General features: G+C 40.2%; 1 protein-coding gene across 6 annotated transcripts in view; it reads right to left on the minus strand.

The window, feature by feature from the left end:
* MYO9A (myosin IXA) overlaps window positions 1-14012 on the minus strand; it is a 455555-nt gene that overhangs the window by 230332 nt on the left and 211211 nt on the right. For 5 of the 6 annotated variants that reach the window (XM_030576852.1, XM_030576857.1, XM_030576851.1 and 2 more), the window contains exons 6-8: window positions 13125-13181; window positions 5311-5408; window positions 2849-2975 (exon numbers count right to left, since the gene is read on the minus strand). In XM_030576852.1, the coding sequence (XP_030432712.1) occupies window positions 2849-2975; window positions 5311-5408; window positions 13125-13181 (282 nt within the window). The remainder of the gene's footprint in view (window positions 1-2848; window positions 2976-5310; window positions 5409-13124; window positions 13182-14012) is intronic. The other variant, XM_030576855.1, reaches the window with a different exon arrangement.

Here is a 14012-nt window from a genome sequence, read left to right on the forward strand (position 1 = left end):
GGGTTGTTCGCGTTTACAGTGATTGGCTCGTCCCTGCTCTGAGCCTGATTGGAGCCATGCGGTGAAGGGCGGGGTGGGGGGGGGGTGGTTGTGTGCTGTGATCATCCCAGAGAGCCCGCAAGCCCTCCTTTTATATGACAAACCTACCAGGCATTGCTTGCTGTGGGAAAGGGGGCCCAGCAGTTTGAAAGCATTTAAATGAATGTAGAAGAAGCAGAATCCCGCGTAGCCCTAGGGGCTGCCTGCAAGATGAATTCTGTTGCCCAGCCATGTATAATGGCTTACTCATACCAAAGTGCCCCCTTTGTTCTCTGCAATGTATTTTTTAATACTGTTCTTCCTTTTTCTCCTCCCACAGGTGCAAATGTTTCAATGCAGTCCCTATCTACTCTGTCCCAGAGGCTGGTCCAGATTAGAAGGCGGAAAAAAAGAACTCTGGAGGACATATTTGCTGAGCTCATGCAGTCCTCCCGCACTGATAGAGCCTAGCTGAATGCATGAAGGCAAACAATTGCAGAGTCCCGTAAAGCATTACAGGAACACGAAGAGAGGAGGGAGGCATGCGATGAGTGCAGCCAGGACGCTATGGTCAAGTTAACTGACATGCTCCACTGTATGGTGGATCTAATGCGGGAAAGGCAGCAAGACCACAGACTTCTGCTGCAGCCCCTGTATAACCAAACTCCCTCCTCCCCAAGTTCCATAGCCTCCTCACCCAGATGCCCAAGAACATGAGGGAGGAGGCTACAGGGACCCACACACTCAACCCCAGAGGATCGCCCAAGCACCAGAAAGCTGGGATACATGAACTTTTGATTTGGTTTCTGGACTTGTCCTTCCCTCCTCCTCCACTCCCCAACCCCCCCCACCCCCGTCTACCTTATAATTGCTCTCAATGCGTTGTGCATCAAATAAAGAACAGTTTTTAACCAATTTTGACTTTATTTCCTTTCATATATATAGGGTGCGGGTAACTTCAAGAGAAACAAACAACTGTCACACCATACCCTAGCCAGTCATGAAACTGGCTTTCAAAGCTTCTCTGATGCGCAGCGCACCCTGCTGTGCTCTTCTAATCGCCCTGTTGTCTGGCTGTGCGAAACTGGCAGCCAGGCGAGTTGCCTCAGCCTCTCACCCTGCCATAAAAGTCTCCCCCTTACTCTCACAGATATTGTGGAGCACACAACAAGCAGCAATTACAATTGGAATAATGGTTGCGCTGAGATCTAACCAAGTCAGTAAACTGCGCCAGCGCCCTTTCAGACATCCAAAAGCCCACTCCATCACCATTCTGCACTTGCTCAGCCTATAGTTGAACTGCTCCTTACTACTGTCCAGGGTGCCTGTGTACAGCTTCATGAGCCATGGCATTAAGGGGTAGGCTAGGTCTCCGAGGATAACTATAGGCATTTCAACAACCCCAACAGTAATTCTGATGAAGTGGGTATTCACCCACAAAAGCTCATGCTCCAATATCTCTGTTAGTCTATAAGGTGCCACAGGACTCTCTGCTGCTTTTACAGATCCAGACTAACACGGCTACCCCTCTGATACTGCACATTCTAGTGGGGGTGGACAGGACTGCTAACTGAGGAAATTTCACTTGGAGAGAGGTCTCAGGTAGTGCTGGACAGCTGTCTCCTCTAATGGTTCTCATGTGGGGTGCTGCAGTTTGCTATTCTGTCACCACTTCTGGTCTACACATACATGATGCTGTTAGGCTAAATCAGTGCAGAGATATGGGTTGAAGTGCCTTCAGTATGCTGATGACATCTAACTTTCTATCTCATCCAATCCAGGAAGCACCACAGAGTGTCTTTCTCAGTGTTTGGGTGAGACTCGGATAAGGATGGGAATCAGTTGACTGAGGTTCAATCAAGATAAGGTTAGGGTGATAATGGTAGTTTGCGGAACCAACCAGAGGGGGAAAAACAAAGATTATGAATTGATTTAGAGTGAGTGTTTCCCATCTGTTAGTCAAGTGTACAATTTGGGGGATCTGTTGAATTCCAGCTGCTTTTAGATAAGCAAATAGCAGAAATGACCAGGACAACTTCTTGCCATCTGCATTTGGGCCAGGACACGGTGACTTTTGCTCTTGAATACATAAGGTAAGTAAAGGATGTGGTGGTCCATTTGTTAAATATTTCACTATGAACAAATAACACCAATGCTTCATAATCTTCTCTGGCTGCCTGATGGCTTTTAGATGGGCTTAAAATGTTGGCTTTGACCTAAAAAATCATATACAGCTAGGGACCAGCCTATCTGACTCCCTCCTCATGTGATACTGCCACAGCTGCAATACACAGAGGACAGTGTTTTCAGTGAGGGTACCTCAACTCTGGAATTTACTCACCCTTGGTCTCAAAGTTCCCAAATCTCTTGCCTGTCAGGACCCTCCGCAAAGCCCATCCATTTGGGTGGGTACGTAAGTAGGGCTGAGATGGGTGGAATTGTTAGTGATGGAACTAAGAGTTAGGGATTTGAGATACATTCTTCTGCAGCTATACAATCATTTTAATTTCATTGATATGGGTATTACTTTTAATATCTTCTCAGAATATCTAAAGTCACAGACAGTGATATAGACCAAACAGGAATACATAATATGCAGATGCCTTAATACTCAAAATAAGGATGGGAAGAAAAGGGAAACACACCACCAACAGCCAATTGCTACAGCCATTTAGTAAGTGAAAACTAGAATTGCCTGTATTAAGTTTTAGCTCAATATAACATTTTTCCCTACAATATATGAAATAAGTTGTCTTCTAAAAGAAAGATACACCAAAAAAGGAGAAGAGGAGATGAACTGTAGACAGTATAAAGAAAAATTAATGCTCACCTCCAGCAATTCTGAGACAATAGGTAGTACTTCAGGGTTACAAATATCTATAGAATCATCCCGGTATGTTTTCTTTTTGTAACAGATGTTACCCAAGTGTAGTATTGCAGATAAGAGAGAGAAAATTCTAAAGAAACAAAAAAACAAGAAATATTTTTGTTTTATTGTTTTTTTCATAATACCAAAAGAAAAAAAATCACTGTCAGAATCTTGGAGCAAACATCAGTGTCAACAACCCTGGAATGACATTTGTTATTAGAATCCCACTACAATGAGAACCAAAAGAAAAACTGCCACAAATCATCTATCACCCCTTAAAATGTATTCTGATTAGAAAGCTGCCAGAAAACAGTGCAATGCTATGAATCCTATTTGCTGCAATACTTAATATGAATACTTTGCATTTATTAAGTATTATAATTCCCATTTTGCAAATGAGGAAAACTGAGGCACAGATAGGTTATGCCCTACATTTTCAAAACTGCCCACTGGAAAATTGAGACCCTCAAAATTAGCATCAACTTGAGTCATCTAAGGCCCATTTTTCACTGAACACTCAAATGCTGACACTTTCAATATTGGTGCATACTTCTGAGAATTTTGCTTCACTGAGAAAATGAATCCAATTGTTTGGATCAAAACAATTTAAACACATTTTTACTGTTTAAAAAAATAAATATATATAGGGACTTAGGCTATGTCTACACTGGCAATTGAACGACAAAACTTTTGTCTTTCAGAGGTTCAGAGGTGTTGGGAGGTGAAAAAAAAAAACACATCTGAAAGACAGCAACAAGAAGTGCCAGTGTGAACAGCACATTGTCGGCAGCAGTGTTCTCCTGCCGACAATGCAAATGCCACTCGTTGGGGGTGGAAGTTTCTCGTTGGCAGGAGAGCCGACAAACAGCAGCTACACAGTACGACTTTTAGCAGCACGGCTGCAGCAACACAGCCATGTCATGGAATCATAGAATATCAGGGTTGGAAGGGACTTCAGGAGGTCACCCTGCTCAAACAGGACCAACACCAAACTAAATCATCTCAGCCAGGGCTCTGTCAAGCCAGGCCTTAAAAACCTTCAAGGATGGAGATTCCACCACCTCCCTAGGTAACCCATTCCAGTGCTCCACCACCCTCCTAGTGAAATAGTTTTTCCTAATATCCAAAGTAGACCTCCTCCACTGCAACTTGAAACCACTGCTCCTTGTTCGGTCATCTGCCACCACTGAAAACAACCAGGCTCCATCCTCTTTGTAATCCTGCATCAGGTAGTAGAAGGCTACTATCAAATCCCCACTCACTCTCCTCTTCTGCAGACTAAATAAGCCCAGTTCCCTCAGTCTCTCCTTGTAAGTCATGTGCCCCAGCCCCATAATCATTTTCATTGCCCTCCGCTGGACTCTCTCCAATTTGTCCACATCCCTTCTGTAGTGGGGGACCCAAAACTAGATGCAATACTCCAGGTGTGGCCTCACCAGTGCTGAATAGAGAGGAATAATTACTTCCCTTGATCTGCTGGCAATGCTCCTACTAATGCAGCCCAATATGCCATTATGTTGCTAAAAGCTGTGTAGTGTAGACATAGCCTTAGTGATATTCAAGTTATCGATTTATGAATCTGATGTTTTTGTTGCTGAAAACAGTATTACTACCCAGATGTCATTTTTTTCTATTTAATATGAATACAAACATTTCTGTTAGACCAACACATTATAGAAGTAATGGTTTACGGAAAAAGATATTCATGATTCCATCTAATAATTTATTCATAACCTACTGAAGACTTAAGAACCTTCAGTGATAATGTAGCTTGATAGAACTTGAAAGTACTGTATTGATATAGAATTGTTTTGCAGTTTTTTGCTGAACTAAAACAAAATATCCAAACACTTGTGTTGTGTGGTTACTTTTCTTTTTTGTTGTATTCCCACCACCCCGTACACCCCAATCGCCTAGCAGCATCATGAAGGCTGTTGTTCGTCTCAGAGTGACACTGCCATTCTCATTCTGTATTACAACAAGATTGATCAGCCCTATTTCTCAACTAGCTATACCACTTAATGAGTGGATCCAGATGTTACACACAAAGGTGTTTTTAAGGCTTCTAGAATATTTGGTATCAGCAATTGCATGCAAAATGGATCCAAAGGTTAAAAATAAGTAATAAATAAAAGGTTACAGACAGGATAGCTGACTGAATTATCATTTGAATTAAAGTCATGCAGAGTGAGGCATTAATATTCATGAACAATACCTCAACTGACAGGAAGTATATCTTGTTTATACCTTTAAATGTTCTTTAAAGAACATTTAAAGGTTTAACATATAAATTGTCAAGTGTCATTACACCCTGTCATATCAGCAGTCTGATAAATTATATAGTGCACAACAGAGCCACATTCAAGTGCATTCAGCACTGTTTTGCTCATTATGCCAGATATTAACATGGAAGATGAACTCACTGTCTGCGAGTCTTGGGAAGAAATCCCACCATCTCCATGGCCAGTTGTAAGCGCTCAAAATCATGCTTCAGGTCTTCCCCTTCAACAGAGAAACAATCCTGTTTGGTTCAAACACAAAGATTGAGTGTTAAAAGAAATGAAAGACCAGAATGTATCTAGCTGGTCAATTCTTAAATCACAAATCTTAATCAGTGCTTTCCATGCCCTTCCTGCCTGAGGAGTGACAGACGCAGACCTCCCTTAACATTAATAAGGAACAGCTCAATTAGTTACCAGCAACACACATCTTTGAAATCATATTCACGCTCTCCCCACTCTGGCACCACTCTGAAAGTCCAATGCAGAATGAAAAGAGCATGCACAATATGAATTGTGAACTATACCTATTGTGGGTGAGGGATGGAGATTCAGTCAAATAAAGAATGAGGAAAGTTAACATGGGGCTTTTGAGTACTGTTAAAAAAAAACTTGCTGGAAGAAGTACGTGCATATAACTTTCCAAGGAGATTGCGCTCTAACTTATTTCCAGCCTGCTCTAAATATTAATCTTTAGAATAAATGAGCCCCAGGATTCTAACTCACAGACACTCCTAATGAATGTAAATGGATTTTTACATTATTTTTTAAAATAAATAAAATTAACTGAAACATACATCAAAAATTAATTTTCTGGGGTTAAAATCATGAATTTTGGAATGCTGAAGATTGGAGGCTGTTATATTTAACAGGTTTTTTTATTCTAAACATTAACTAATGTTCTGAAAATGCTAACTCAGAGAAAATTCAAAATCTACTGAACTTTACATTTGGAGGGTACATGGATACTTTCAAATGATTTAGATACTGAACTCTTATGTTTTCTATAACCCACTAATATTACAAAACTAATTGTTAATGGTGACAAAGAGTTCCAGAGTTTTCACACTTCAGATATACTGGGACCCATCTATATTGGCCTCACAGCTATGTTTAAGAACCTTAGTTAAAACTATATGCCTTACAACTAAACTCTCTTAAAGTGGTTTATAAACTAACAAGCCCAGCACCTTTCATGTGATTTGGTTCACCCCATGCCCACCATGGGTTTCCCCCCTGGATAGGCCAGATTATTTTTATTTCTTCCTATGTGAGCCATCCAGCTACAGCCCAAACAGTCAGTCTCCAAATTCAAGTCAGGCTGTGTTAAACCACAGGCTATTTTATTGACAATTGTACAGAAAGAAAATATCGTTACACAAATAAATAAAATAATAGCCCATTTTCAAAACTGAACCTACAATCACATATCAGGTAATTGAGTTTAAATATTATATGATCCACTTTGGTCATTTGCACGGAAATCATGAGAATTGTATTTAAGTGTGCACACATACTTGCATGAACAGTTTTGAAAATCCACACCCTACAGGGCTACTTGCATGCTACAAAGACCAGGCACTAAACAATCACAGGATACTGACTATTGCCTAGACTCTCATGTACACTCGCTCTCACTTTCAATAAATAGCACAAAGTTGTCTCTCCATTCTGCGTCCCACAGCATGTATATGTGGATAAATCTTCACAGCTAACTCATTGATACAAATCTTCTCCTTTAAGGGGGGGGGGGGAGATTTTTCTCCCCCTTACCTTAATATAGTTATTGCTTTAGAGCAGTGATTCCCAAACTGGGGTTCATGAACCCCTGGGGGTTTGCAAAATGTTACAGGGGGTTCTCAGGAAAAAATTCCCTAATGGCAGTGTAGCAGGGTGGTCCCCTGTTCCTGCCCTGGGGGGCTTAAAACAGCCCAGAAGAGGGCTGGGCAAGGTAAAACAGTGGCTGATTGGGGGAAGTGGCTGCAGCTGGGGCCATGCCCCAAACTGAGCAACAGGGCCTTATAAGAAGGCCAGGAGAAAACAGTCTCTCTCTGTTTGTAGAGGGAGGAGGGCCTGGCTGCAAGGAGCTAGAGACATAGGGTACCTGAGTGGGGCAGAGCTAGGGACAGGTTGAGCAGCTGGGGAGCTCCAGCTGGAAAGCCCCAGGCTGCGGCCTAGCATTGGGCTAACAGATACTGGAGGTTGCAGAGGGCAGTCCAGGGGTAGGCCAAGGCAGCAGGTCCAAACCCTCCTTGCCAGTGATGAGTAGGCTGATACTGCAGTCTCCCCCAGGGCATGAGGCTAGGCGAGGCAATGACTGGCAGTAGCCATACACTGAGGTGAGGTGACAAAGCCCTGGTTGAGATGATTTAGTTGGGTATTGGTCCTGCTTTGAGCAGGGGGTTGGACTAGATGACCTCCTGAGGTCCCTTCCAACCCTGATATTCTATGATTCTACAATAGAGGATGGGGTTTCCCAGGGAGGGGAGACCCTGGGAGAAAGGGGTTACTGCTTGGGGGCAGCACCCCAGCTAACAGGGCACCGGGTCCAGGGAGGGACATCAGGGCCAGAGGACAGGCAGATCACTGGCCTGCAGAGGGTGCTCCAGAGCTGGAAAGAGCTAATTCCTGAGGACAACCAGCAGCACGTGCCGCAGGGGTGAGTCTGCTCCTCTACAGGTGGACAGAGCTGTCCCTAGGGATCCTGGGCAGCACAGGCCCAGCAGCCCGGAGCCCCTAGACTTCCAAGAGCTAAGCAGATCAAAGCAAGCATATCTATCACGCTGAGGAGATTTAAACTTCAAGACTCCTTATAAAAAATGGAAAGGGAGGTGAATATTTTTTGCTGTTATTAAGATTAAATAGGCAGCTAGTATTGTTTTTTAAATTATTATGAAGAACAAGTTTAAGCTTTTTTGTAATGTGCGCTGTTTGCCTGGACTGCTCAAGACCTGAATGCTTGTGTAGGAGGAACACTTTTGAGTGAAATCTTGGAAAAGTGAGATCTTGGAAGAGTTGTTGCCGTTTTCATAATGTAATAAAAATACTGTAATGATAAATAATTAATAATAGCATGTAATAAGCATGTCAAACAAATTTTATATTTCCAAGATCACTGTTTTTATAATTTATACTCAAGTACAGGAGAAAATCCCTGGAAATATTCATTTTTAAGAGGGGGTTCGTGAGACTTGACATGCTAGTGAAAGGGGTTCACAGGCTGTTAAAGTTTGGGAACCACTGCTTTACAGTAATGTCCACTTGTTGATCCTAAGATAAAACACTTTAATTTCAAATATTAGCATCAATAGACAACACAAACATACAGGAATATTAGACAATATTCACTGACAGTATCCAATTCCCCCAACTAAAAACTGTTTAACTGTAAGTGGATTTATACGTGGTTTTTAAAACAAGCTGTAATACAAATGTAGGCAGAATCTCAATTTAAATGAGAAATGAATATGTTTGCATTCTATTAAAACAAGACTTATTAAAAAGGGGGCATTTTCATCAGTTGTGCTAAATTGAATTGATAATGCTGTAGAAATATGCCCACTTTAACTGAACATAGCCCCATAAACTACTTTTAAACTCTGAATAAATGTATATATCATATGTATTCAATGGGACAGCTATAGCTCAAAATAGATAAACCATGTAATACAGCAATGAGACAAATTAATTTTATTCCATAAACAGATGACAAGAAACAAAGCCTTTCATGTGTAGGTCAGTGGTTCCACTTTGGCCCAGATTTTAGTGACCAAAAGTCATTACTAACTGATAGCTAATTGGCAAGCAGTATGAAATACATTGTTAATCTCAATCCAGCTCTTAAAAATCAAGTGTCTACATCAGAAAAAAATACTGTCAAAACCGGTTTCCTTGTTAGCAGATGCAGAAAGGTTTCAAGGGAGGAAAGGGCCAATGAGACTAAACTCCTCTCTCCAAGTTATGGTTGATGCACGGTGTTAGGACAATATGGGGTAGCTTGTACTCCGGCCCTTGCTGAACTTGGAAAGCACAGGCAAATAAATGCATTTAGTATCCAGGGCTGGGATCTATCAAAGACACTAAAAATCTCATTTAAAAATAAAAATGAAGAACAGTGCCTACATTCCTGTGACCGCTCCCTTACCGGATTTCACCCATTTGAAATTAGATCACAAGTTAATAGTGAAACTACTACAGCTGACTCAGAAGCAATACATTCAAAGCCAAAGGCAAAGTGGTTGACAATTTACATTGCCAAGCTCGTTAACCCATATGGAAAGGCTTCTTGTAAATCATTTATGTCAAAGCAGATGCTCTGCACACTATTTCATCAGCAGTAAGTCCTTATACTTTATTTTCTTTTATCAAAATGGATAGTCATAAATTTAGAACATTCATGTTGTAATTACAAACAACTGTGAAAAGAGCCAATATTTGCAGACTAATCAAACTGGTCATCAGTATTCTGCTTAAGCAGTGAGTTGTCTCCCAGCCTTTTCATATAAAAGCATGAACCCTGCTTACTAGCACTAAATTGGAGGAATTCAAGCATCTCCACTCTCAAAGTTGAAAGATATGCTTCTTCAGAGATGAAAATATCACTGGGGCAGCGAGTTACATGGGGCAGTGGTGCCCGTGCTCCAGCAAATTCAGGGCATGGGGGCCTGGCTCCACCAATGTTCAGGGCTGGGTCTCTCCCCAGACCTCCACTGCCACCTCTCACGCCTCCCCCAGAGTGTCCTCCAGCCCCACCTGCTGCCCTCACGTGCCTCCCTGGAGCATCCCTGCCTACATCCTGGGCAGTGGACAGCTGCCCTGCTGCTCTGTGCTGTGCCTCCAGGGAATGGCACCAGCGGCAGGAAAGAAGCGCGCACATGTGATGGCAGCCGTCCTTACTTCTGACACCCACCACAGGGGAGGCAAAGGGGCTTCCTGGACCTGAGAGGGGCCCTGCCCCTAGGAGCACATGCAGTGATGGTGCTGGGTGAGTGTGCTAATATTGTTGAAATTGCAAAATACTTCCTTAACAACCACTTGGTAGCAGCTGCTCTGAAAAAAAGTGGGAAGAACTAACCTAACTCTCCCAGAAGATGTGAGATGGAACTCAGTAGCGGACTGTTTTGAGCACTATATCAAGAACTGGCCTAAGCCGATGACAGTTTGTGAACAAAATTGTGAAAAAATAGATGGCACTGTCACAGCCAAAGTTCTCAACATTGGGCTTAAGAGAAATGCTGAACACATGTGGAGTACCCTGAAGCCTATTTCTGTAGCCTTGAACAAAATGCAGAAAAACAGCTGTTTTATTGCTGACACTGTTGAAATTTGGAAAGAACTGAGTGAGAACTTAAAAAGACAATATGCAATGAGAGAGTTAAATTACAAGCATTAAAAAGCAAATGGGACAATCACTATCTCCAGCTCATTTTCTTGCAAATATTCTCAATATTTGGTACCAGGGTCAAACCTTAACTGCTGAAGAAGAGGAGTTGGCTATGACACGGACATCCAGCAATCATCCCTCCGTAATGCCAACTCAGAGCTAAGGGTGAACCATTCAAGAAATATATGTTTGCTGACGATGTTTTAAAGAAAGTCACACCAGTGAACTGGTGGAAGTCACATAAGCACTTGGATTCAGAGACTGTTGAAGTGATAATCTCACTTTTAACCTTCTGCCGGTGTAGAAAGAATATTTTCTTCCTTTAGACTAATTCATTCCAAATAGAGAAATTGTTTGGGACCTGAAAAAGCAGGAAAGCTTGTTTTTCTTTTCCAAATCATGAAAAAACAGGAAAATTAAGGTGAAGACGACTGAGTTAGCTGCAGAAGCCAATATTATAAGTTTCTCATGTTGACCTGGCTGATGTAGTCGATTTATTTTTTGTTTTTAAAACAATATTTCATTTAACTATTTTACTTAAAACAAACCTGATTTAAAAAAAATTGAATGTTTAAATTCAAAAATTCATATGTTTTGTTAAAATATTATATGTTTGCTGTTGAAGAAAAAAATCCAGAATACGTAATGTTGTTGTTTTAGTTAAATAAAACTATTTAAATATCTGTCTGGTGATGTTCTCCTCCTAATACAGCATGGCAAGAAAATCCTCCAAATACTAATGATTAACCTGTTGAATTAGAGATAGCTCACCTCCCACTGACTTCATAAATATCTGCTTCAAATACATTTGGTAAATGAAATAATCAAACAATCATTCATTTTCTGATATAGTTGTAAAACTAATCTGAAAAGTTTTCAAAATAAATCACTTTAAAGATGTATAGTATGTACCTTCTAAAAATGAAACCTACATCTATCTCGGAGTTGTGAAGAATATGTACTAAGGTTATAACAACCAACAAGAATGCACTTTTATGTAGAAATCCATGATTAAATCGAGTCTTCCTGACTAGTGATTTATATCAATTTGATTTAAATCAAATCCACCCTGATTCTGTGTTGTATCTATGTTCATAAACCATTTTTTTTTTATCTTTGAGAAATTCCCCAAAAAAAACCCCCAAACATTCAGGACCACCCCACGCAATAAATAAAAAGGAACTTCATAGTCGACGCATAATAGCTGATTTCATTGTCTACTAACCTGGCAGTACAAGTAAATAAAAATCTCAAAATACCAGATTCAGCAAATAACTAAAAAATATTTATAGACTTTGCTGCTCAGAAATGGGCAAAGCAACTCTATTTTTCTTACATCATCCCGAGCTGGCTTTGGTTTAAAAAAAAAAAAAAAATCTGCACAGTGTGATTAGCCCAGCTCAAATGTAAGGAGGATGTGTCTTATCTACCTCCTATTATGGTTTGTTTTTTTTAAATACATGATCCAAATTAGTTCTTTGAAACTGTTAGTATATTATACAGAGATTTCCCCCCACAAGCACTGAATGATTCAATATTCAGTATTTTAAACTTTAGGCAATTATAGTCTGTCCCTTCTGTGGGTCTGAGATTAAATATTCTCACTGATGAAAGTCTTCCTTTTATTTTTGCCTATTTACTCATACAGTAAAATAATATCCTTACAGATTACCTTTTACTCCTTAAGATTACCAAACTCCGTTAGTATAAAGCACATTGATAGCAATGATAACATGCAATTAGATTTACAAGCATGCTTTTAGGTTCAAGACAAAACTGACAAAAAAAGAACACATACACATCATCTGCAGGCCACACAAACCAAAAGCACATCTCTAATCTGGGCTAGTGCCGCTTGACTGAATTGCACGGGGGAGGTGTAAAAAAGAGCTTCACATTTCCTTTTTTGGTCATATGTATTTGGAAAGGTCTTGCTGTTAAGCTGTGTTCTTTCAGATAACACTACAAGCCGAACTATTTTAACTAAGGAACTGTTTTTATTCTAAATTATATTGGTGTCTCCATTTTCTCACATACGTGGTGCAGTATTTTTATATAACAAATCGAATAGGAAATTCACTACTGCAGTCATTCTGAAGGACCATGGAGAACAAATCTTTCAATGCCTGTTTAATTAAAAATCTTGGTTTGTTGTACTTTGAAATATCACTGAAAGAAGTACTTTATTTTCACAAAAGAGAAATGTGATTATTGCTATATCATGAAACCATTATTATACAATGTACACTTTTTTGTCAACATATATGCACTAATCTTAGGATAACATCATCATCAGAAAATTGATACTTGGTTCAATTAGATGGGCATATTCAATCCAAACTAAGAGAGAAAGCTTAGCAAAGGAAAATGACCAAAAAAGGGATGGGGGAAAAAAGATTTGCACCACCATCAGCTAAATATCCAAGCAACCGCACTGAGAAGAAAACCTATAGCTTTGATGTTTCTATTTTAAATTAACTAAATTTCCTCTGTGTCTTGGTGTAGAATAAAGATTCAAATAAGCAAAGAAGCACTCTACACCAGCAACACAGAATGCACATGTACTTGTACTGACCGGCTCAGAGTCATAGTAATAATCATCCCAGCTCTGTCTGAGGGGTTTCTTTGTCATCTGAAAGCAAGGCAGATCAGGTTAAGTAGCATTCAAGTCAAGCATAACTCTCTCCCCCAGGCCTTTGAGACAGGGCAGCAATGCAATTACATTACTTGCAAAGTCAGAATTCATTTTCCATGGAGTTATGCAATTTAAAATCTGCAAGGAAGAATTTAGGTTTTAGGAATTATTTACCACATTTGTCAATATTCTGATCTCTACTTATGGTATTTTAATAACACGTATAATGATAATTCTGCATGTTACAAGGCTAATATATTTCTAAGACAGATTTATCTATGACCATTATAGTTAAGCCATAGGCTTACCTAGTGATAGTGATCTGCACAGCCATGCTGGAAAACAAGGTCTAGTTTCTACTCTCTTAACCCCTTCTCTGGGGAGCTGCATACGTTAGAAAACCATGATTCATATGGCCAATCAAGGAACAGCATCAAGGGTTCCTACAGAAGTGCGATCTAGTCTTTCTCAGCCAGAAAGACAGAGATGGGGTTTAAAAGGGTATAGTTAGGGTGGACAAAATATAAGGATTCTCAAGGCTAAAACAAAAAACAAAAAAACAGAAAGCAGCCCCAGTGGGAAAATGTTATGGCACAACTGTTTATATTGCAGTAATTAAACTAATTACAGATCCAGTCCTGCATGGTGTTGACTGCAGTAGGAGTGAAAGCCAGCCAGCACAGCTCAGGAAGTATTTAGCACCATGCACGACTGGACCATTAGTATTTCAACTGTAAATCTATTTGACAGGCCAAATCTGACCTGAGCAGAAATCACAAATAAGGTTGTTTTATTAAAAAATATTTTAAAAAATAAATTATTTCAGCT

The sequence above is a fragment of the Gopherus evgoodei genome, chromosome 10 (genome assembly GCF_007399415.2).
Source record: "Gopherus evgoodei ecotype Sinaloan lineage chromosome 10, rGopEvg1_v1.p, whole genome shotgun sequence".
Taxonomy (NCBI): domain Eukaryota; kingdom Metazoa; phylum Chordata; order Testudines; family Testudinidae; genus Gopherus; species Gopherus evgoodei.